Source organism: Aythya ferina (genome assembly GCF_964211825.1).
Source record: "Aythya ferina genome assembly, chromosome: 4".
Classification (NCBI taxonomy): Eukaryota; Metazoa; Chordata; class Aves; order Anseriformes; family Anatidae; genus Aythya; species Aythya ferina.
The window spans coordinates 5,944,616-5,967,039 of NC_140300.1; the positions used below are offsets into that span (position 1 = coordinate 5,944,616).

At 48.2% G+C, this 22,424-nt stretch overlaps 1 protein-coding gene across 2 annotated transcripts; it reads right to left on the bottom strand.

Annotated features, from left to right (window-relative positions):
• Nucleotides 1-22,409, bottom strand: SMYD1 (SET and MYND domain containing 1). Of its 2 annotated transcripts, XM_084517617.1 has the most exons (10): nt 22,005-22,409; nt 13,377-13,553; nt 12,170-12,383; nt 10,528-10,658; nt 8,855-8,893; nt 5,922-6,114; nt 3,287-3,379; nt 2,645-2,808; nt 1,654-1,822; nt 1-441 (listed from the first exon to the last, which is right to left on the bottom strand). In XM_084517617.1, the coding sequence occupies exons 1-10, from the start codon at nt 22,139-22,141 to the stop codon at nt 283-285; spliced, it is 1,476 nt and encodes a 491-aa protein (XP_084373743.1). In that variant the 5' UTR covers nt 22,142-22,409; the 3' UTR covers nt 1-282. The 2 variants fall into 2 exon arrangements, with proteins under 2 accessions (XP_084373743.1, XP_084373744.1); XM_084517618.1 differs by lacking the exon at nt 8,855-8,893.
• Nucleotides 22,410-22,424: the final 15 nt, after the last annotated feature.

Sequence of the window (22,424 nt, forward strand, 5' to 3'; positions counted from 1 at the left end):
TTCAGAGCGAAACAGGCTTTCAATAAGAATGTAAATAATTTTAAAACAGGTTTCTTGCTTGGATTTGTAATGCTAGTGGTAGAAAAAGGATGTTGCTTCTGCCAAGAGCTCCTCTGCTTTGAGCCCTCAAAAGATTTTTCAGGCCTCTCCCCCAGCAGGTCCATGCTCTCAGACTGGTGCCACTGGAAACAATCCTTATGGATGTGTCTAGTTCATAGATCACGTTCCCCAGGTGCCACAGGCGACGACGCCCCACAGGCATGATTGTTTCAAGCTCAGGGTCTATTCCTTCTTGTGGAAGAGGCTGGGGGCAGTCTCGTTGCTGGGTTCAGGCATGACTTGAATCTTTTGGTTTTTGAGGGCAGCTTCCCTCATCTTGTAGTACATGAACTCGTTCTGCTTGAACATGCGCAGCTCCATCTCCGTCTGGACACGCATGACCTGAGGGACACAACAGGTTCAAGACCTGTGACATGGGGGATCTCAAATCAAGTGAAAAACCCTTTCAAGTGACAAACCCTTTCCTAAAAGTGGGGACCAGCCATCAGGTGTGTCCTAGAGCATTTAATGATTGCTGCACCCTGCTCCAGGTGTCCCAAAAGCAGGACCAAGGCTGGCTGGGCACAGACAGAATTTACTTTCTCAGTCCTGGTTGCCTGTGAGCCATGAAGGTGAAGAAGGCACCAGCTGGGAAACCTCACTCTCCCGAAAGTCCCTGGATTCACCATGAACAGTCATTCATGGTGCTGCATTGTGGCATAGGTTCAGAAGGGACTTTAGGAAATGTTTTTACACCTGTCTGTGAGTTTCTTCAACCTTCTTTAGGAGCACAGAAGTAAGCATGTGTCATATATTCACTATTTTCATCCTGAAGAAACTGGAAAGGGAAATGGAGGTGCTGGAGCCTCACGCCCTGATATATAGGCAAACAGCCAGCAGATCGTTTGGCTTCAGGCCTAAGATAATTATTTTCCTGATGACATAAAATTAAGATTATAGCACTAAGATTATAGCTCTGCTGTAATGGGGACTAAGACATCAGTGAAAGATTTCATTTGGTGTTGTGTAATTTTTTTTGGCTAATAAAGGAGAATTCTGTAAAGCCAGCAGGTCACACTGGGTGAGTTAAAGGTTAAAGAAACGATCAATCCCCAGATGCAATTGTAAGGAGTTCATCACAGCTGAGCAGATACAATTCCCCTGGGATCTGCACATCTTGGCCCTAAGCTAAGGTATAGATCTATTGGTCATTTGAGAATAAAAATGCATTGCAGCCCAGAAGGACTGGGGAGGGGTAAATAAAGAAGAATGGTCACCAATATAAGATGGAGAATATTGGTTGGTAAGCTGGGAACAGGCCCCCATACGTAATCTGATATAGTCAAACTGTAACGCCATCCATCTGGGAGCAATGCAATCAGGCTGTTTGAAGAATGGGAGCCTCTGTCCTTGGGCACAGCAGTTTCAAAAAAAGATTCAGGGGCTCACTGGCTATTTTTAATGCATGTCCTGGTGCTGGGTAAAAGCTGTTTTTCAGGGATGAAAATTTCCGCTAGGAAGGAACGTGCATTTTCCAGCAGACTGTAACATGATTATGAATGGAACTGTACCGGGGCAGATAGCAGAGACAAGAAGGGAGATCCTGACACCTACCTCCAGGTCTTTGGTAATGGGGTGGGAAGGTCCGTGGGTTATCAGGAGGATGGCATAGGCTTTACAGATCATGCCATGCCCGGCTTCGATGAGGCCAGCGTGCCAGTGGGTCACTCCTGCCCGCATCACAGCCATGCCCAGCTGCGCGTTGTTGGGATGGTATATTTTCCTGGAAAAGCATTGAGTAATTTTAGTTCAGGAGAGATCTGAGTTCCTAAATGTTTGCCAACGATGTGACACGTTTTCCAAAGAGCAGGCTGTGTATTCAGGTGAAGACCCTATTGAATTTGGTGCCAGTGAAACGTGCAGCCCCGCTTAAAAAGGGTCAGGAGGACATGAGTTACACAGGGACATGAGATGTTGTGAAAGAGGGTGAACAACCTGCAGACAGTGTGAGCTGGACATCTAGACTGGAGAATAGCAAGGTTTATCACTCCACAGGATTTTGGCACAGACAAAACCCAGACCTGACCCTACAGCCCAGATGGCACAAAACATAAAATCAGAGATTTAATGAAGGCCTAAATTAAGAATGCAATAGTCATCAGATTTTCATTAGCCAAGGCCCAAATCCACATATTCAAGGGGCGTCTTGAGTGACACTCATTTGACACAGTTTCTCTTTTCTCTATGACTTCTCCTTCTTGCAGGTTGCAGGGAAACAGACCGTGCCCTGAAGCAATGGTCTCTTTATCCTGCACCCAGGCTCTGTGCTTTGCTACCAGGGCAGCCCTGAGATGCTTCTGAACACATCAAAAAGGCTAATGGAAGATGACCCAAACCACCTGGCAGATACAATTCAGTAAACTGAGGTATTTGGGAGCTTTCGTGCATTTAGGAAGGGGCTCTCTATCTGCTGATATAATCAGGACCAAATCCAAATGTCACTGCTGCTGCCCTGGTGGGAGCAGACTAAGAAAATAATTTCTGTAACACGCTGCCTAACATTGCACAACCACAGAGAGCTGCTGAAAGCAGGGCAATGCCATACATGTAGCCGTCCACCATCCTCTTGGCGTAGTCAGCTGCTTCCTCAAACATCTGGAGGTAGGAGAGCACCTCGGAGGCGATGCTGAGGATCCTCAGGAGGTAGAGGTTTGTGTCCCCCAGCACAGGCTCCTGTTTCTTCAGGCAGTCACGGCACAATTTCACAACCTACATCCAGGGGAAGCAGGGAAATAAAGCCAGAGCACCACCAGCCTGAATCTGACCCCCAGAGCCCTGTGTGTTGTGTGGTCCACACCAGCCCTAGAGGCCAAGTCAGGCTCTGTGAAGGCTGGGGAAGATAGGATATGCTTTTATCTGTCCAGAAACATCAGTCTAACAAAATGATTGGGGCTCAGATCATGCCCTCGTGAGGAAGATGTGATTATACCTCTCATGCCATCCACCCAACCTCCTACCACGCTTGATGCAAGGAATGCTCCCGATCGCCCCATGGGGCTGCAGACACGCACTGCCCCATGTCCATCTCTCCTCTGTGTTGTGATTCCAACTACCAAGAGGGCAAGAGGCAGCTGGGGGTGTTCAGATTACAGAAATGGGGCTTTGTTTCCCCCCATAAATCATTGACTCAAAGAGGGACGAGATCTGCTGTCCCTAGCACCACGCGTACAAAAGCACGGGGACTCACCTCGTGGTAAACTCCCTCCAGGCGGGCCTTGTTGATCTTCTCCAGCGTGTCCTTGGAGAACTGGATAACCTCCTTCACCGTCTCTGCAGAGGGCTGGGGACAAAATTAGGAAAGCCAGTGAGGAAAACCCACCATTCCTGCTGCTGGCTGGATTTGCTGGGTGCCTCCTCAGGTCTGGCCTGGCCTGAAACTACCCCATAACCAAACTCAGAGGTGAAGATCCTACTGGCTTCAGCAAGAGCACAGCTGGGCCACCAATCAGGGCAGAAGCCATAGATATCTGGCATGGATCCTCAATTCTTTCCTCTGCTTCTCTCCTCTGGAGAAAGGACAGAACCAGCCCTGCTACCAGGAGGCCTCACGAGACACCAGAGAGGCTGTGAAAATGGGAGAAGGTGAACAGCCACCGGTCAGTGTGTACCAGGCACTCCTAATGCCTGGAATAAATGAGATGGAACGAGGTGGAATAAGGATAGGAAAGCTTATATTACTAATTTTTACCTATTCTGCTCTCTTTAGATCTAAATGCCCCAAGACAGTTTACCTCGGATTTCAGTCACATCCAGGGGGTGAAATGTGTTTCCCCATATACCTCAGAGACGTTTGGATTTCACCGTGGATTGGAAGACATCCAGGCCTGATGCACATCCAGGCATGCCAGACCAAACACTAACCAGCCCCTAATTAGCTGCCCTCCATTTCATGCTGAAATATAAAATACCTTTATCCAGCACCATCAGGTATCCTCTGCTTTTCTGAGCTGTTCAAAGCTGCATTTTCAAACTTCTGAAAATTTAGTGCAGAAGAAAACCAGTAACTTTTCAGAGCTATAGGCCCCATATGTTCATGGACGTGTATGTATGTGTTATGATTTATTATTCTATATTACTAGACAGGAACTATCACGGCTAATCAGATCATAGCAGCTGTTTGAGCAGTACACGGGGTGTCCTAGTGGCAAGAGCACTTTCAAAGGCAATGTTAATGTCAGTGCAGATCTGCTGTGCTGTCTGAGCACAGACTCCCAGAATAGGCACTTTAACAGCACTTCCACAGCAACTTTATCTATTAAAACCCCTCTCCTGCATTTCCTAGCCCCCTAATCCTGTTGCCATCATAAACAATGCTGCTCTTTGGAAGGGGTGACGGACCGGAGGCCGGAGCGGCTGCTGAGGATGCGAGGTGTCAATCCTGCAGACATTCAGGGAGCTTTTTCCACACAGCTGTGAGCGCTGCCGCTGTCAGGAGAGAGAGCCTGGGTTCGGGGAATGCGATACAGCCGGCGTGCTCTGCGGGTGAGCTCAGTCTGGATACTTATTGTTCAGGAGGGTATTTTTAATAGCTGAAATCACGCACCTGGCATAGTTACAAGTTGTTTTGTTTTGTTTTGTTTTGTTTTTATGCCAGCTTTAGATGGTGGAGCACACGTATCAGAAAGTGCGTGTGTTCCTGCTGCACTGCAGGGCACCTGGAAGGATCACGAAAAGGGGACTCTGCCTCTCAGTGCTCCACAGGAGATGTTGAGATCTTCCTGAGAGCAGGGCTGGGATTCTTTTATGCAACCCATCGCAGGAGCTGTTTGAAAATACTTCTAGGGGAAGTCAGATGAAAGGGCTTCTACCTCTGCGACAGCTTTACATTAGATGTGGGGAGTTTCAGTAGCCAGAATTAGCTCTGAAATGAAGCTTGATAATTTGGAAAAGGGATTATATATCGATGTCTTTTGCAATAGCTTGCTTTTTGTAAAGCTTCCAGGAGTAGAAATCCCCTAAACTAAAACTGTCACAGATTAAAAATAATAATAATAATGATAATAATAATGCACTTATATCCTTGGGCAGAGGAGCCAAAAAGGAGATCTTACAGCTACCAGCATGCTCAGAAACTGGAGCTGCTGGCCAAGCAACATATCCTAATGCTGACAGCAAGACACAGCCCTCCCACTCAGTGACTTGCCAGGCCTCCAGAGAAAACACAGGTGACTGGAAAATGAATGGGCCAACACACTAATTCTTCCCAGTAAGTCTGCCCAAAGCAGCCATGCACAGAGGAATGCCAGGGGAAAGATCAAATTCGCTGTGACCGGCTGGTGCGATGAGGGCTGGAGGGTCAGATTCCCACCTTCCCAGAGCCAGCTTGATGGTACATCTTTTACAAATACCACAGCTTCAGCAGGGCCAGTTAGTCCTGTCATCATGAATTATAGATATACATATAATACATATATATATCAGAATAATATGTTATCCCCTGTTCTGCTGTTCAAAACTTCAATTCCATTCAGCTCCTCACAAAAAGCCCAATCTAAATGTCAGCATTTTTCTCCACTCTAGACCTCATTTTCCAAGATTTTAGCATGCTGCCTGTTGCTGGACTGTTAGGTTAGAGTTAAAGGCAACTTTTGTGGGCTTTTTAAAACTGAAAAGCTGCAGGCACGTTGCACAGTAGGGACTAAACCAACCTTGCACGGTGTGTTTGAGTTGGCATTGCGCTCAATAATGTTTCAGTTCTGACCTCATTTTTCACATTAGCACTCTTCGGGCTTCTGCCAAAACCTGCCTCTGCTGCTCCTGGGTGTCCCCAGGCTGTGGAGGAGACGGAACCACCTCTGGGTTTGGGCACCGCAGGGCCATACCTTGTTGTCCCCCTCCTTCACCGCCAGCATCAGGTCGTCCTTGATCTGTTTCTTGCAGTGCTCGCAGGTGCAGTCGAAGTAATACTGCTTCTTCAGCTGCCTCCGCCGCTCCTCGCTCACGTTGAGGAAATCCACGTAGGACACGGTCAGCTCGTCCCCGGGGGAGATCTTGCTCAGTGCCCGCAGCTCGATCCTGGGTGTGAAGAAGGCAAGAAAAGGACTTGGAGAAGTGAATGCAGCCATTGAGGCACCAGGGACAAATCCTGCTAACAACCCTTGCCCTAAGGTACTGCTTTAGCAATGCAGGGATGTGCAGCAGTCTGTTAACTGAATAGGGAGTGAAAACACAGCCACACCAGTTTCTCCTGCCCCTCTGTCAGTCCCTGTCTGGGATACACTGGAAAGCAGAAAGTGCTCCACTCAGGGTGAATGTAGGGGTAAATTTAGGCATAAAATCATATTATGATTCAAGGGATCTTGCCAGAAGTGAACCTTAAGATCAGAAGTACACGACGAGCCTTGCAAAATGCTGAGTTTGGACTTTGGGGCTTTTTTGAGCGCCGCTTGTGTTCTGCTCGCACATCCCTGGCCAGACTCCCAGATCCCGAGCCGGGCTGCTTTCGGTATCATTTTCACTCGGAAAAGCTCAGAGATGTTCCCGCTGGGCGCTGGAAAAGCCCTAACCCTTTTCGTGCATCTCTACATAGACCCTTAGGAACAGTTCACTGGGAATGGTTTATTTTCTATTATAGCCCATTTGATCCGATGCCTAGTGCCAATATCAAACACAAGGAAATCACCGGTCTGTTACCAAACCAAAATCCACAGCAAACCCTTGCAAATTGACAGGACTTTGGAAGGTCAGATCTTTGCATCTGCCTTTATTTCAACTCTTTTCCTGTAAAACATCTCAAGTGCCCTTGCTGTTCATCTCCAGAAAGAGATATGTCTCAGTTACTCTGGGCCACCTCTCCACCTCGGGGTCTGGATAAGCACGGAGAGCTGAAGAATTAACCTAGAAGCACCCCCTGTGAGTGGTGTTTCTGTATCCATCTGCTTCCTCATCTTCTAGTGCCTCGCTCTAGGGCTCATCCAGAAGCCAGGACGTTTGTATCAGCTCAGTTCCCTGTTTTAGGAGAAGGCTCTAGGGGATGCCCAGCTGCCTAACCAGGACGAGGAGCTGCTTGGACTGAGCACCACGGCAAGGCTGGTGGCTAAAAGCAGGGCAGTGGCACATCAGAGTTTGAGGACAGTGAGGCCACCAGGATGGGAGTCACCCAGGGGTCTCCCACCATTGGTGGCCTGATCCTGCTGCACCCTGTGGTATGTTTTATGCAACCAAGGGGGTTTGCTGGCTCCCACCTGAACACAAGGTCCTTTAGGACCAGTGTAGGTCCAAAGTGAAGGTCCAAAGACATACCCAGGTGCATCTTCTGGGATGGATGGGGGGAACTTCTCCTGCATGATCATATTTCTGTAAAGGCACTGTCATTCCCATTAGGAAACCCTCAAGGGGCATACCTCTAAGTCTGTCTGCTGTGCTAAACTGCTGTGAAAACTACTCTTTGAGGATGGTCTTGACCTTCTCTGGGCGTTAGGTCACATCAACAGCATATTCTGTACTGTAAATTTATCACCAAACATGCCATCATCACGACAGGCAGCTATCAGTTCTGCCCTAACCACGGGAAAATGCCCCCGGGAGAAAGGTGCGACCCACTTCTCCTGGAGAAAGTGCACAAATCAGAGCAATTTCCATCCGAAAGTTACATGCAGAAACGTTCCCCTTCACACTTAATGGGATCCTCGTTAACGTGAGTCATGCAACCAGAGAAGCAGAAGCAAGCCTTGACTTTTATGATGCCCCTGGTAGCCTAAGCACCGTAGGTGTATTTTAAGCTGTGATCCCTTGGGTCGAGGGGATTGATAGCGTTTCGGACAAGCCTGGACACAGATGGTATATTTTAAATGCTACAGTTAAAGAGACACTGTCGGCCGAGATAGCTCCTCAAACCTTGAAAGGTGTGGGCACGGGCACCGCGAGCTCAGGGAACTCAAAGCTCAGGAATAGGAACATTAATCAGAAGTAAAACTCATCTGCCCATTTTTATGGTCCTCTTTGTAATGCTCTGAGTCAATGGTGAGGAAAGGCACTGCAAAAGTGTTTCGCCTCTGATTTGAGGAAATTGCCTGCTTGTTTGAAATTGAAGTTTAAAGACAACAGTGTCCCTTTAACTGGACTGACTATAACATACCAGGTGAAGGGAGATAAGCAGAAAATTTGTGGGTTTTTTTGTTTGTTTGTTTGTTTGCACATGTTTTAGTGAATTCTTCATGAAAAGAGAAATGCTCGGATCAGGTAACAGTGGCATCATTAAAGGTAAAACATTAATCAGGCATTATCATAAAAAAAGAGGGATGAAGCCTACACCTCATGGTATTGCTATTGTAGTCAGTGCATTCAAAGGGCACTGTCTGTTGCACAAGAAACGTGGGCTGTTTAGTATGTCAGTAATGCAGCTGTTTCCCATCTCGTAGTACGCAAGGTTTTATTTTGGGCCGTGTAAGATTAGCGAGACCTTGCTCTGACTTTCATGCTCTCGCTGCGGTCGCTGGGGGGTGAAATGAGAAGTGGAGGGGAAATACTGAAAGGGAGGGAGCCACGGAAAAGGTTGGAAGGGAAGGGAGGGAATTTGCAGTGGGGGAGGCATTACTGCTGTTGTTTTAATTTACCACAAAATGCAGAGTTAAGTGAGGTTTGGGTTTAGTGGGGCTTTACACAGGGGAGGAATAGAAGTTTGGAAAAAGGAGAAGGTGAAATTGTCCGCAAACAGAGGGCTTTTGGAGCCGTTCGGTGCTGTTTGCAGCTTCATTAACACAGGGCATGAGGGTACGGGGCGAGGGGAAGGACGATGCTCTCAGGAGTGACCCACCTCATCTGTGTGTGGAACATTGATCTTACAGCCTCATGACTGAAAGACAAAACAGACATCTGAAGTTTACACGGGTGCAAGTACAATGAAAGGAACTGGGCGAACTGGGATCGTCTGGGCTGGGGGTGATGGGGCTCCCGGCGCTTGGCTCGTGTCTTGCTGCATGAGGGCACAAAGAGCTCTGCTCTTTCTGTACAGCTGTTGTAACCCTATCACAGCAGATTCGGGGGACAGCTGTCCTGCACTGTGATTTTAGGAGTGCTGTCAGCCAGAGGATGAGCAAAACCCGCTCCTGACATTTGCTATTTGGGGCTAGTTCTCCTGCACAGACCAGAAACGTCACCACCACCATCAGTACTCATGCTCTACAAAGCATAGTGTGAAATGGAAATTAGACTGGGATATCAGCAACGAGGGCTGTGCAGTGTGATGAGTTTAGTGGCTCCCCAAACCTGGGGCTGTGCCCTGAGCGCTGATCGAGAGCTCAGTTCCTGCAGCAGTAGCTGCTCTTATCACCAGGTTTCAACAGAAGGGCAAGAAACCTGGCCAGTTGCACAACCCAACCAGAGCGCTGAGGTTTATTCAAGTCAGCAACAGGCCACATGTGGGAGCTTAGAGGGTTTTTTGGCCATGAGAACTGGAGTGCACAAGCAATACGCTAATTAAAGAAGAGGAGGCTGCGGAGTCACCTTTTAGGCTCAGCATTGAAGCTTGCTGAACACGGAAATTTATAAAATCTTAAGACAGAGCAGAAAATGTTGATGAAATGCTGTGGCTGTGGAGTTTTTGGCAATCAGCTAATGTCTCGCACACGATGCACTTGCTGGATCAGCAATGGTTTATGCCCATTCTGGCCTGGGAGGAGGCTGCAGAGGGCAGAGCATCCCTCCCATCCCTGCCCTGAGCCCTGAGAGCAGCAGCCTCTGCTCCCAGCTCTGCCAGGGCTTCCCTGCATTCCCCACCGTGCTCTCACCCTCTTCCCATCTCACACGTCTTGCAGATGTTTCCTTACAGGGTTTGGGTGGCAATGGGGAATGCACGGCGCCTTGGGGTATCCTGCACTCGCACGTGACTCAGTTTGCAGATAACAGTCACATTTTCCATTAAGAACCCGTTGCTAAATAGTTAATCAGTAATTAATAGAGATTGTACGCTCTCACAAGGATGAGGACTTGTGTTAGAAATGGCTATAAGCACATCAGTAACAGTGATATAGCTGACTGCTAGCTTCGGTTATGAAAAACTCTTGGACTGTGGACTCAATATAATCTTTAATAATTCATTAACCAAAACTGTTCCTGAACTGTTTATAAATAAAACTTCCATTAAAGTGATCTAGTCAGCTACTTACCAGTTTATCTGTCTATTTTGAGTCTGATTTCAAGACACACGGGGAAAATTATTTGCTGGTTTGCTGGATTTGAGGTCAAGCCCTGCTGATAAGTTGTGTGCATTTGCTTGGTGCATCAATTTTTTAAATAACAAGGAGAGAAGAGAACAGCTCCTCTTTAGAAAGAAAATCCTGTGGGTTTTTTGGTTCTGGACTACAAAAGGAAATGAGAATGAATAGATTTTCTGGGGCAGGGATCTGGTGCTCTGGGGTTAGCAGTCTGTTATGTGAGTTGCCTGTTAGGATGCATCCCCGCTGCGCCCAAGGGAAGAAACCCACTCACTTGCCGTTGTTGAAGATGACGGTACAGTTGGGCCAGCAGTCGTGGTTGGCTTGGCAGAGGTTGGGGAAGATTCCTACACCAACAGCTTGAAGTCCTCTTTGGTCGCTGAGGGTGAAGGCGTTGCAGTTGATCTAGTCCCAAAACACAGGCAGGAAGAAGCATTAAAGGAGAAAAAGTTGAGCTCAGCTACACTCAGGATGTCTCAGCTCCTGCTGATGGTTAGGAGAGGTACATCTCCAGCATCCCCAAACTTTAGGGAGAAAGAAGTATTGCCTACAAGATTGCTGTAGGAGGTAACTGCAGAAATGACATCTTTACTTGGGATAAAGCATCAGAAGAAGAGATGCGAGGCAGGACTCCAGCAGATGGACCAGCTCAGAGCAGGGCTGAGTAATGCTGCAGAATATTGCCTGTTAATATTCATTCAGGATGCTTAAGATATATTTTGTCTGACCATGCTTTGCTTTCCTTATATTGGCTTTCTGCAGATAATTCAGGAAAAGGCCATAGGAGAATGAATTTGAGGCAGAGCATTCGCAGAAAGCAAAGTTCACGCTTAAAAACCAGGAGTCAGTGTCGGAAATTAACTTTGCATTCAGCCTGGGCACACATCTGCTGGGTGGCCCCCAGAGCTGACAAAAACCAATTGCAGCAGTTTGGTATGAGTCCCAGGCAATGAATTTTCAAAATGATTACTTTGGGGTGACATATATACCAAGAATGAGTGATTCTGACTTTCTGTACCATACATTATCACATACCAACTGTTTAGGGAAGAGTTTTGAGCCACAAACATAAACAAGCAAAGAATTTGCAAAAAGCAAGTACAATAGGATATACCAAAGGAAATCATTAACTCCGCTGCTAATTGCTTTAATCCCTTAATAGTTTTATTTCCTTTCTTATCTAAAGCTGTGCTTCATCCAAACTGCCTTACTGCTACGTGGGCAAGCTGTGCCTGTCGCTAGCACGTGGCTCTCCCTGTGCCCAGTGGGCTCGATTTGCTCTTTGGGGTGGGTACCAGAGGATGCTCTGTGTCCCCCCCAGGGGAAAACGATGTCCCATGGGGTTAGCAAAGCCCGGGATGTGCCAGCCTGTGCCAGGGCTGCAGGCAGAGCTGCTCAGCCTGAACTGGCCTCGGGGAATTTCCCTCTCTGCTACATTTAAGACGAAAATGTGTAGTTAACATGTTAGGAAAGGACATTATGAAGTATATTTTGTATATTTTATCTACTTATATATATAGATATGCAAAAATGTAATGTATACGATATATAATAGACTAATGCATATACTAAAATGGATCTGCTATATACTAATTAAGTATACATATTCAAAATATATATTTAAATAGATTTTCTTAGTTCTTAGGTGCAGAGAGGTGCTTAGTGGGACTTGTGATGCTGGTGCAGCACCTGCAGCTGAGATAGCCACTTGCCTGGATGTTTAGACAGATGAAAAATCCAGACCTTGAACTTGCTGTGCTTCAGTTTCCCCACGTGAGTGCAAATGGGGAGTGTGGCAGTATTCATTAATTAAGTCAGATATCATCAAGGGTTGGTATGAGACTTCCTCTGAGCACCTGGCACAGCCCATGGCACTAAAAGCAGCCCCCCTTTGCCCTCCCAGCCCTCGGACATACCACTCCAAATATGTGGGAGATGTACTGCATGCCGAACTGCTGGCTCTGGGGCGGCCAGAACTCCAGGAAGCTCTCCACGTCAACACGGAGGTCCTTTTTCTCCTCCTCGCCGAAGTTTTCCACGTGGTTCTGCAGGTCATCAATGGAGACCAGGCAGCCCTCCGACAGCCCGCTGCCTTCCCTCTCCATCTTCCACATGATGCGAGCTGCCAACCTGGCCAGGAGAGAGCCCCGAGCACCGTGCACCAGCAGAGCCAGCTACGTGCTCCTCCAGAACAAGGACAGGGATGGAGGGACACCGAAATTTATTTTAGGGGTGGGAACAGGACAGGTCCAGCATCAGCTGGCTGGTGGCTGGCCTCATCTGGGAGTTTTAAAGGAAAGGAAGGTGTGGGGTTTTTCAGTGGTGTCTCTGTTCTCATCTGGAGAGGTGTTACAGGCCCCATTTCCCTGGGGATTCCTGTTATTTTCCTACCAGTATGTGAATCTAAATCAGTGTATCCTGGAGGCAAGCTGGGGACCAGCCCAGCTCCTCTCAGCCTCTCCTGGATTTTCCCCACTTCCTAAACTGCCCAAGGTGGCTTCGCCTCATCACATTCAGCTGCAGTAGAGTTTTTGGGGCCCAGCACCAAAAAAAAAAAAAAAGTCACAACCCTGTCACACCACAGATCATCCTCCAGATCCCCAGCCTGTGAGCTCAGGGACACTTCTGGCCTTCCCCAAAGCAGCTCCTGCCTCCAGCCTACCCAAGGCAGGACACCCAGCTCTTCCTTGCCACCTTTCTTATCAATATTTAGAAATACCTGAAGTGTGGGAGACCGAGGGATTTGGCCAACCTCTTTTTGGTGGTTTGTGGGGACAGGACAAGGGGCAATGGCCACAAAATGGAGCCCAGGCAGTTCCGCACCAACACGCGAAAGAACTTCTTCACGGTGAGGGTGACGGAGCGCTGGGACAGGCTGCCCAGGGAGGCTGTGGGGTCTCCTTCTCTGGAGATATTCAAGGCCCGTCTGGACGCCTACCTGGGCAGCCTGCTCTAGGGAACCTGCTTTGGCAGGGGGGTTGGACCTGATGGTCTCTTGGGGTCCCTTCCAACCCCTACAATCCTGCGACTCTGTGGTTCTGTGATTCTCCCAAGGGACGCCCCATCCTCTCCCACCACCCCCAAGGCCTGTTGGTGAGCCCCAGCCCTGGGTCCAGCTCCCACCTGATGTTTTCAGTGGGTGCCTTGCCGTGCCTCTTGATGGCGGAGCACTCATTCTTGTGGTTCAGCCAGGCGGCCCTCTGGCAGGTGCGGTCGCAGTAGTAGGCGAACTTGCACTGGCCGCAGCGGTGGAGCCTCTCCTGGCGTTTGAAGCAGGTGTGGCAGACGACGTGTGTCAGGCTGGAAGGACAGAAGGACACAGGGGATCATTTCTTGGAGATATGTGCAGCTCCACAAACAAGGGTTCTGCCCATGGGGACCTCCCACCCCCCCAGGATGGACCCCCAGCCATTTTGGGAGGACACAGAAACACCCCATGTCATTTAATCCTTGTCCACTTGCACACTGAGGTTGCTTTGCTGCTTGGCTATGCCAAAGAGGCAAACATTTTGTTTAAAGGAGGAACGCAATAAAGCTCTCAGCCCTTCTGTCTGCAGCTCGTCTGCTCCTTCTCAGCACCGCCGCTGTGAGGAGGGTTCTCGGCCTGCTTTTCTTTTCTGTCTGGCCCGTGCTGAAGCCTCAGCCACCCATGTGCTGGGCAGAAAGCAGATGCCTAATGAATCTCTTGCTCAGGCGAACGTGAAGAACAATGTGAAGGCAGCGAGCCAGCCTGAGAGCTTCATCTGTCTGCAGAGCCTCCAGATTTGGCTGAGCTGGAACCCATCCCAGGCCCTGCATCCCACATCCTGCAGGGGCCAGGGCTCAAAACAGAGCAGCGACCATACAAATACACATCCAAAACAGCAGGACACAGCAGCACACAGCTCCAGGATGGGTGGGTTTGGGGCTCTCCTGGCCCCGGTGACTCCAGAAAGATGCTTAGCATGGGTCTGCAGATCCCAGGCAGGCTCCTGGAGGTTCAGTAGCCCCCAAGCACGACTCCTAAGGGTCGAGTGGATTTTTAGCTGCCCCAGGATGGACAAGCAGCACCAAACAGCTGAATACAGAGGAAAGATGAATTCTCAATAGCTCACGGGAGCACTGGCTGGGGTAGGACCTGGGGCGGACTGAAATACTGAGTTTAAGGAGCCATACTTGCATTTATGGCCGCCATAAGATTTTATTAATACATCCAAAGGATCTTTCAGCTTCACAAGGCTAGTGCTGAGCTGAGAACATCAGTGATTTAGTGCTGGTTGGTGGCCCAGCATACACCACCCATAAACAGCAAGGTGACAAGTACAGAGCCTGTGAGGATGTGCTCTGCTCTCAGGGCATGAAGTACACCTCCCTGATTAGTCTGGCATTAGCTTTAGCACTGTGCTCTTCAGGCCACTTCAAGCTGTCCTGCAGATGGGCTGGTGAAGCACATTTCTCCTTCAAATCCCAAAGCTTGATGTGTCTTTCTCTGGCCAGCAGCAAGTGCTGCTCTCTGGCTACTCCAGCTCCTGTGGTTTATTGTGAGTTAGATGGCCATGGAGCAGCCGGAAAACAGCTTTCAAAACGAGCAGGTTTCTTCTTTGGGGGTGTCAAAACAGGATTTCCAAGAAGCATCCTACAATTGTATGTATGTAACTATAACCAAGGGGGAGGAATATATCAGAGGGCACAGATGAAAGCTTACCCAACATCCTCCCTCCAAGACTGCCCAGGGTACTGGATCAAGGGGAAACTTTCCCTGTGTGCTCCATTTCACATGCCCAGATGCTTTATCTTGGCACTTGCTTTTTTGGGAAGGAGGAGGAGACCCTTTGGGACTTTCCCCCTGCTGCTACAGCAGGCTTTTCCCTTCCTGATCCACTGCCCCCTCAAAATTAGCTTCTCCAGCAACTGCACGCTTCATTTCTGCCTCCAGCCAGGCTCAACAGTAGGGGAGAATTCAAATTCCTATTGCTTAGACACTGCCAGCCCCAGAAGGAAAGCTCTCCTCATTGCAGAAAGACCACTGAACACTGGGACTTCATTGCCAGGGGAACATTATTGCCCACCACAGGGAAACTGAGGCACGAGGAAACAAAAACTGTGTTGGGATTCACACGAGAACACTTTGTCACAGGGGGGAATCAGCCCCAGAGCCCCAGAGTCCCAGTCACAAGACCGTCCTGCCTCTCCACTCTATATACATATATATAAACATATGTATGCATGTTTATATCTATCCCAGCACGCTTAAAATGCATTTTCATTCCTCTGGCACTATTGCACGAGCTGCTGACACAACCCACCCCGTGTGCTGGCTCTTGCAAGACGAAGAGGGCCATTGATTTAAAGCAGGATGACCTGCAGCAGGCAGCACCACGTGTAAAAATGAGGTTTGGGAAATGATAGGAGACGTGCTGGTGCACGGAGAGAGACCGATGCAAGGCAAGCAGTCGGCATGGGGCAGGGGGGTGTGCGTGTCCAGGGAGGGGGATGCAGCCTGCTCCGTTAAGTCAAATGGAAGAGCTGGGAGGTGGTGAAAAATGCAAGGCTGGGCTCTGTCAGCTGTCAAGTCAGGGGGGCAGAGAGGTGCAAGAGAGATTACGCTCCTTGTAAGGCAAAGGAGAGGCAGGGAGCTGATAAAACCCGCAGGGTTGAGCTGTGCCGGGAAGCACGGGGAGATATGTCCTGCGGGGAGCGGGGCTCCCTCCTGCCACTCACATGTTTTGGGGACAGTCAGCAAGTGAGCAGGCAGCTAAAGGATTCTCCCTGCAGGAGGAGAATATGGTGCAGCAGAACCCCTGACCACAAACAGGGGCTTATCTCCCCCTGGTCCCCTCTCTCAAAATGAAAAAATGCCAAAATATTGGCTCTGCATTTTGCTATTTATTGTATAAGGTGTCCAGCGTTTCCAAAGCTTTCCTAACTGGGGGAGCTTATTGCCAGCCCTGGAAAGCTCTCGTTTCTGAAGAGATGAAGAAATGCACCCCCCAAAAAAAATGTTATACAAGATTTCCTGAGGAAGCAAAAGAACTGCTCTTACGGCAGTGACACTGCAGATACGATTATTCATAGTAATCTGCGTAGGCTGGCAGGTATAAAAAATACCCCATTTCTCACAAAACTCTCATGAGATCCTCAGCTTTCAGGAATGGTTTAAAAAAAAGAATGGATGTATTGGTGATGTGCCAGGCCTCCAGGGGCCTGGCTTAGTGCTGAAATAAAGAAATAAATCGGGAGACACAAGTACTGGAGCCCCCTTGCCTAAATCTTCAACAAACGTTGCTCAGTCACTGCCTGACCCTGTAAGCACCTAAATCACCCAGGTGGAGTCCTGCAAGCCCCTGCCGTGCCAGAGGTGCTCAGAGACAATGCCCTGAAGGCAGATGGCAAAATGGGACTCTCCTTTGGTCCCAGGGCTTGACCTTATGACAGGTTCTGATGCCATCTGTCCTGGAGGCAGACAACACCAAAGGCTTGCAGTGGTCCACATCTTCCTCTGGCATCCCCTCTGCAATAGTTAAGGTACCCCAAGGGCGTGGGGAACCTTAACTGAGGTTAAATCCAATCTCTCCTTGGTCTATAAAAGCTTTTCTGGCTGGCTTAGGAAGTGTTTAATACAACCAAACACTGGGGTTATAGCAGCCTTTATGTGTCCAAAGAGGGCCATTCCTTCATGGCCAGGATGCTGCACAGCCAGGCAGCTCTGAAGGTTCCTGAAGGGATGTGTGGCACCTGCCCAGGAGCTCTGGAGGTCTGAACCTTTAAAGACCGAGTGTTCTGCTCCTTTGCTTTAACACAGGTACAATCAGACTGCTTTTTGCTGTGCCAGTGTACGTCGTGGCCTGTAGGGTGACCGCTGGCCATTCATTCACTGCCTCACTGCGCTCATGTACTGCAGATGGTGAGAACATCTTTATTTTATCCTGGCCAAAAGCAGGATCTTCCTTAGCACCGTGATTTCTCCAGCCCATCCTGGCCTTGCCAGGTCAGGGATTTAGGATGGACTTGGAGGGCAGATGCCACTGGCTGACTCACCAAATGACTTTCTGGGGAGCCTCAGATTTCCTTGGCCTCTCGTCCCAGTGTCAGCAGAGCTGAGCTCTGCAGGGCTCGTGAGCTCTGGTGTTACACAGATGAGACACACAGCTACTCCTGTCACAAAAGCAGCAATTCAATAAGCAAGCCAACTAATGCAAGAGGTGACAGAGCACTGCTAGCTACACCACGGCTCCCCCAGGCACGGTTCTCAGAGCAGAAGCAGCAACCAGCTCCAGCGACTGCCTGGATTGGATTCAGATGCATTCAGATCCCTCGGACCTGCCAGGTCAAAGGGCTGAGCACGGCCGGCCGTAGGAAATATATTCACCTCGCCTTTGAAACATGCCCGAGGCAGCTATCTGCCAGCCGTTTCACACCCAGCCCCCAGGGCACCTCATCTGCTGGTGTGGAAAGGCACAGTGAGATGGCTGCAGTGCAAAGGGACAGAGGAGGAGCTCGCAGAATAGCTGCTGGCCATGCTGAGGAGCTCACAAACTATTCAAAGTGAGTTTGTTCTATTCTGTACACAATAGATGACACACACAGATGACATAAATTACACCTAAGTCCACCTGCTTTGTATTTATTATTGGCTGGCTAAGCATCCCTCTCCTCAACAGCTTGAAGAGGACAGCAGAAAAATTGCCAAAGGTGTAGGCAAAGTCCACTTAGCTTTCAAGGCAAGGTCTTAACACATTAAACCCAGCAGTCTAAGGAAATCCACCTACCCCTTCAGCAGGGAAAGAAGAAGGGAGCTATTCAATAATCAGCTTCTCCTGGAGATACTTGAAATGGTGAATTATCAGTGCAAGAAGAGTTTTGCTCCTTTAAAAGTTGGGGGTTGGAGCTCAGTACTTTTATCTTCAAAATGCCACGGATGACACATCATAGTTTATCTGATTTGAGTGAATGATTTGTTTTAGAGCTGTTTTAGACTTTCTTATTTTTAGCCTTTCATTGCAAGCTTTCTCAGCCTCACTTTAAAGAGGTGTGGCTGTGGTTTTCTTTCAAAAAGCTGAGTTTTCTCCCCAGTTTTACTTAAGCTTTTGAACCTTCAGAGTCATATTATTATGGAAAATTTCGCATTCCTTATATCCCTAGGTCATCCCAGCTACATTAACAGAGCTCCCCACATTTCCCTTGGAAAATGTCTGCTTCATACATCACTCATCAAGCAGATCTCCGAGTGATCTTGGCTTTTTACCACGTGACACTGTTTACCTTGACTACTCTCTCTCAAATCCCACTGGGTAAAAAGCAAACCCCTCACGAGAAGGTTGACAGAAATATATCGGGCCTCCCCCTGCCTGTGGGAAATGTAAACTCTTACAGGTTTGAGAGCCAACGTGCATGCTAGAGGAGAAGGTCACATACTGTACATTGAGGCCAGGCAATGGGAATGTCACCGTCCTGAGGGGAGCTGTGAGGAAAGGAGACCTTTCAAAGAGAGAGGGAAGAGGGAGGGAAGGATTAAAGCTCAGCACATAAGCAGAGCACGAGAACAAGCTTCAGTTGGAGGTAATGGCCAACCAGGGAACCATGGTGTTAAGCAAAATGTTAGCCTTGAGATGAGCTGGCAGATGTCTGTAGGAACCTTCTTTACCTTCACTGTGAGCTTGCTGTACTTTTGGACCAGAAGTCTCAGGCACTGACGCTCAGATGACTACAACTGGGTTGAAAAGGACACGTCCCCATAAGCCTCAATGGCTGAGGTCCCTGGGACCTTCAGGGGTTTCCATGGTGGGATGCAGTTTGCATGTTTAGACACCACATCTGTGCCCTAGCTAAGCAGAGATCCGGTCAAAACACTCAGTGGGGTCTGGAGAGCCATTTGGCTCAGCAAGGTAGGTGAGCCTGTCTTCGTAGGAGAGCTGCTCCAGCCCTTTGACCACCTTAGTGGAATCATTTTCCATAGTATGGCCACACCAAGAAAACAATGCTGTACCTCTGAAGAGCTGCTCCCACTAATCCAGAAAAGATGCCTTCACTTCGCTTGCTGCGTTGCCACACTGCATGCAGTCACACAGAAGATTGCAGTGTGGTCATTATAGGATTACGGCCATCAACAAAAATAACAGTCAGAACTTGCTTTTCACCAGCATAAACCGGGGCTCACCATCCACCCTGTGACCAGACTTCCCATAGAACTGAGCTCCAAAAATAGCTGCAAAGTACAGACCAAATTTTCAAAGCGCTCGGCACTCTTGTGCTTCCCTTACATGCAAGAGAAAGCTGAGCTCTGTGGAAAATCGAGTCTCCTATTTGGTAGGACCTCAGCCAAAAAACTGAACCTACCAGCCACTCATATTTGAATTCCCTTTCCATAACTCACAAACACGCCGCTTTCAGCAAGAGACTGAGATGCTGATGGTAATTAGGATGACAGACTGACTTTGGGTGTCCCAGTGCAGGTTGAGCACCTTTTTAACAGTGTAGGCTCGATACCAATTTAGGACCTGGAAAAAACACGTGGAAAAACACATGCCTCTTCATTGGACTCTTCACCAATGCAAGGGTGACAGCAGTTCTCTCAGGGCAAAACCACCATGGCTAGCGGGAATTTATTCTTGCTGGTGCCAGAAGGATCCAGGCTGCCCTTCTATTTATTATTTCCAATTCAATTGGAGTTATACGCAATTGAACACCCTGGGGCAGTGGTGTAAGGTACCTTCAAAACCAAAGCCCTGTGTGCGTGTGAAAAAACATCAGAATAGTTTTCTTGAGAAAAAATGAACGCTCCCTTTATATCTCAGGCCCAGGATATCCCCTGCTGAGTGCTAACTGAGAAGTATTCAGCTGGCAATGCCCGCTTCAGAGATTTGGGGAATGGATTTCACCACTGACACATACAAAGTGCCCTGGGATGAAACGTGCCACAGGAGGGTGAGAGCCCGCTGCTATTGCAGGGCAGCATGAAGAAGCAGCAGAGAGAAGAATGACTGAAACCATCCCCATCCTCTGCAGTCGCAGAGAAGAGATGTGTTCACCTCCTTGCTGCTCTGGTAGTTAAAAAAACACAGCCTGGCTAAGGAGGGAAGCACATCTCTCCCCTTCTGATGTTTTCTGTTGGAAATCTAAGCCTGGGCTGCTCTGTGTGCGTCATGCTCACAACATTTCAGGTAGAAGAACAGAAATTGTCAACCAGCAATCAAAAGGCAAAATGTTTTCATTGATTTAATTAGTATTTTTAATAAGGAATATGAGAGAAATCATCATTCATAGGAGCTTCTGAAACAATATCACAGCAAGATCCCAGCTAGTGACACAATGAAAGTATGAGAGCTAGAAGGACATCTCAAGGAGAGATGCTTTTGTCAGTAACTACTGTAATTGAACTCAGGGTTAAGAATTTAAGAACTTAATATTAAAAAAAAAAAAAAAAAAAAAAAAAAAAAGCATTTTAATTGTGAGCTCTTGTAAAGACATTAAAATAAAAATTGAAAACAGTGTAATTGTTGCTGTGGTATAGATTCACAAATATGTTCATCCACTGACAGTATAAGGGCAAGGAAAAAGTGAATGAAAGACAGAAAAAAATCAATTATTTCCTCCTATTTGATCCCTAATTCTCTGCTATTGCCAGATCACACAGTAGCACATACCAGCTGTAGCTGCAGCACTTCACTTAAACGCTCCAAGATGACCAGCGTTAAAACAAAAGTATGAGCTCTGCTTGAATTGCAGACTCCATTAGCAGAACTGATTCAGCCAGGGAAAGCCCAGCTGGGCAGGATCATCTACTGCCCTAGTTAGTGTGCAGAACATTTGCTAAAGGCACTGGCAATTTGGGAAAAAAAAAATAAAAAAAAAAATGGGACAAATTCTGTTCTTGGTTACTGCATTATAAGGCTGAACAAATTCCATTCATGTCGGAGGCTCTAAACTAAATTTATTTAGGAGATTAACATAGAAATTGTCTCTTCGTGTCGTTTAGCTTTCAGGCTAATTAAGTGAATTTTCCATTGATTTGAACGGCAGAAGTGGGCACCTACCAGCCACTGCCACTCCAGCAGTGCGGGTTGGCTGAATGCTGCTCATCCTTAAAATGAGCAGCAGAGAAGAAAAATGCACCTGCACCAAAATTTAGCTTCAGGCTATATCAACATGTACGAAAGGTTAAAACTAGTCTCATGCAAGAGTGAACATAGAAACCCGCCTCCAGTTAACTTAGCAAGTCAGAAATATAAAATTACTTGAAGAGAAGCAACACCACTTGCAGATCCCCAGGAGCCTCTAGTTTGAAGATAGCTGGCTATGAATTTGTACGTAGGGATGGGGGGGATAACACACGTGAGCACAGCACAGTGTAACTCACTCTTATCACACATTTTACATTGGAGGCTTCAGCAAAGCCTGTCTGAGGCTGCTGGAACTGAATTACACGCGCTCCTGGCAGCTCACTGCGGTGTAACGTGGGTCCAGTTTCGTGAGGCACCAAGCACATGCAGCTTGCACTGCCTTTGGTAAAAGCTGACAGCACTGAGCACCTTGCAAGGTCACATCCTGGAAGAAAATTGTGTTTTATTTAAATTTAAAAAAGCAGGTCTGAGCCCCAGGAAGGATATTCACTGCAAGCTATGGATGTGACTTTACAGAAGTGCTTCTGACTTCCCTTCACGCCCCTCTCTGATGCTATCCAGACACTTTCAAGCTTCCACCCGCCCAGCCAGATGACATTTTGCATCAAGACAACTTTCGATCTCAGTTTTTACGAGTACTTTTCCCTCTTACCTATCAAAAACCACGGCAGCGTAGGCTGGCTCCGCAAAGATGACATCCCCAGGCAGGAATTCCTTCTGTGCTTTCAAGCCCCTGCCTTTGCCTTCAGACGTGAACACTTCGACTGACTCCATTCCCCCTTTAGTCATCCCCGGGACCCCCAGGGTATCTCAGGGCGAGCCAAATCTCCCGTCACTCCTGTCAACTTCGTCTGGCCGCAGGACCACGCTTATAAAAGGGCTGGCCTACCCCCACCCCCGGCCGCACCGTTTCCCATAGGAGGGCGAAGGGGTGGGAGCAGGAAAAGCAGGAGGAGAAGATCTCCCATGCGATATTGGCAGCCTAGGCAGGGAAGAAGGTGCAGGGCTGGGTCTTCTGCTGCATTAGGAAACCCCTCTCCAAAACCCACGTTTGGAATTGTTGCTCCCAGCC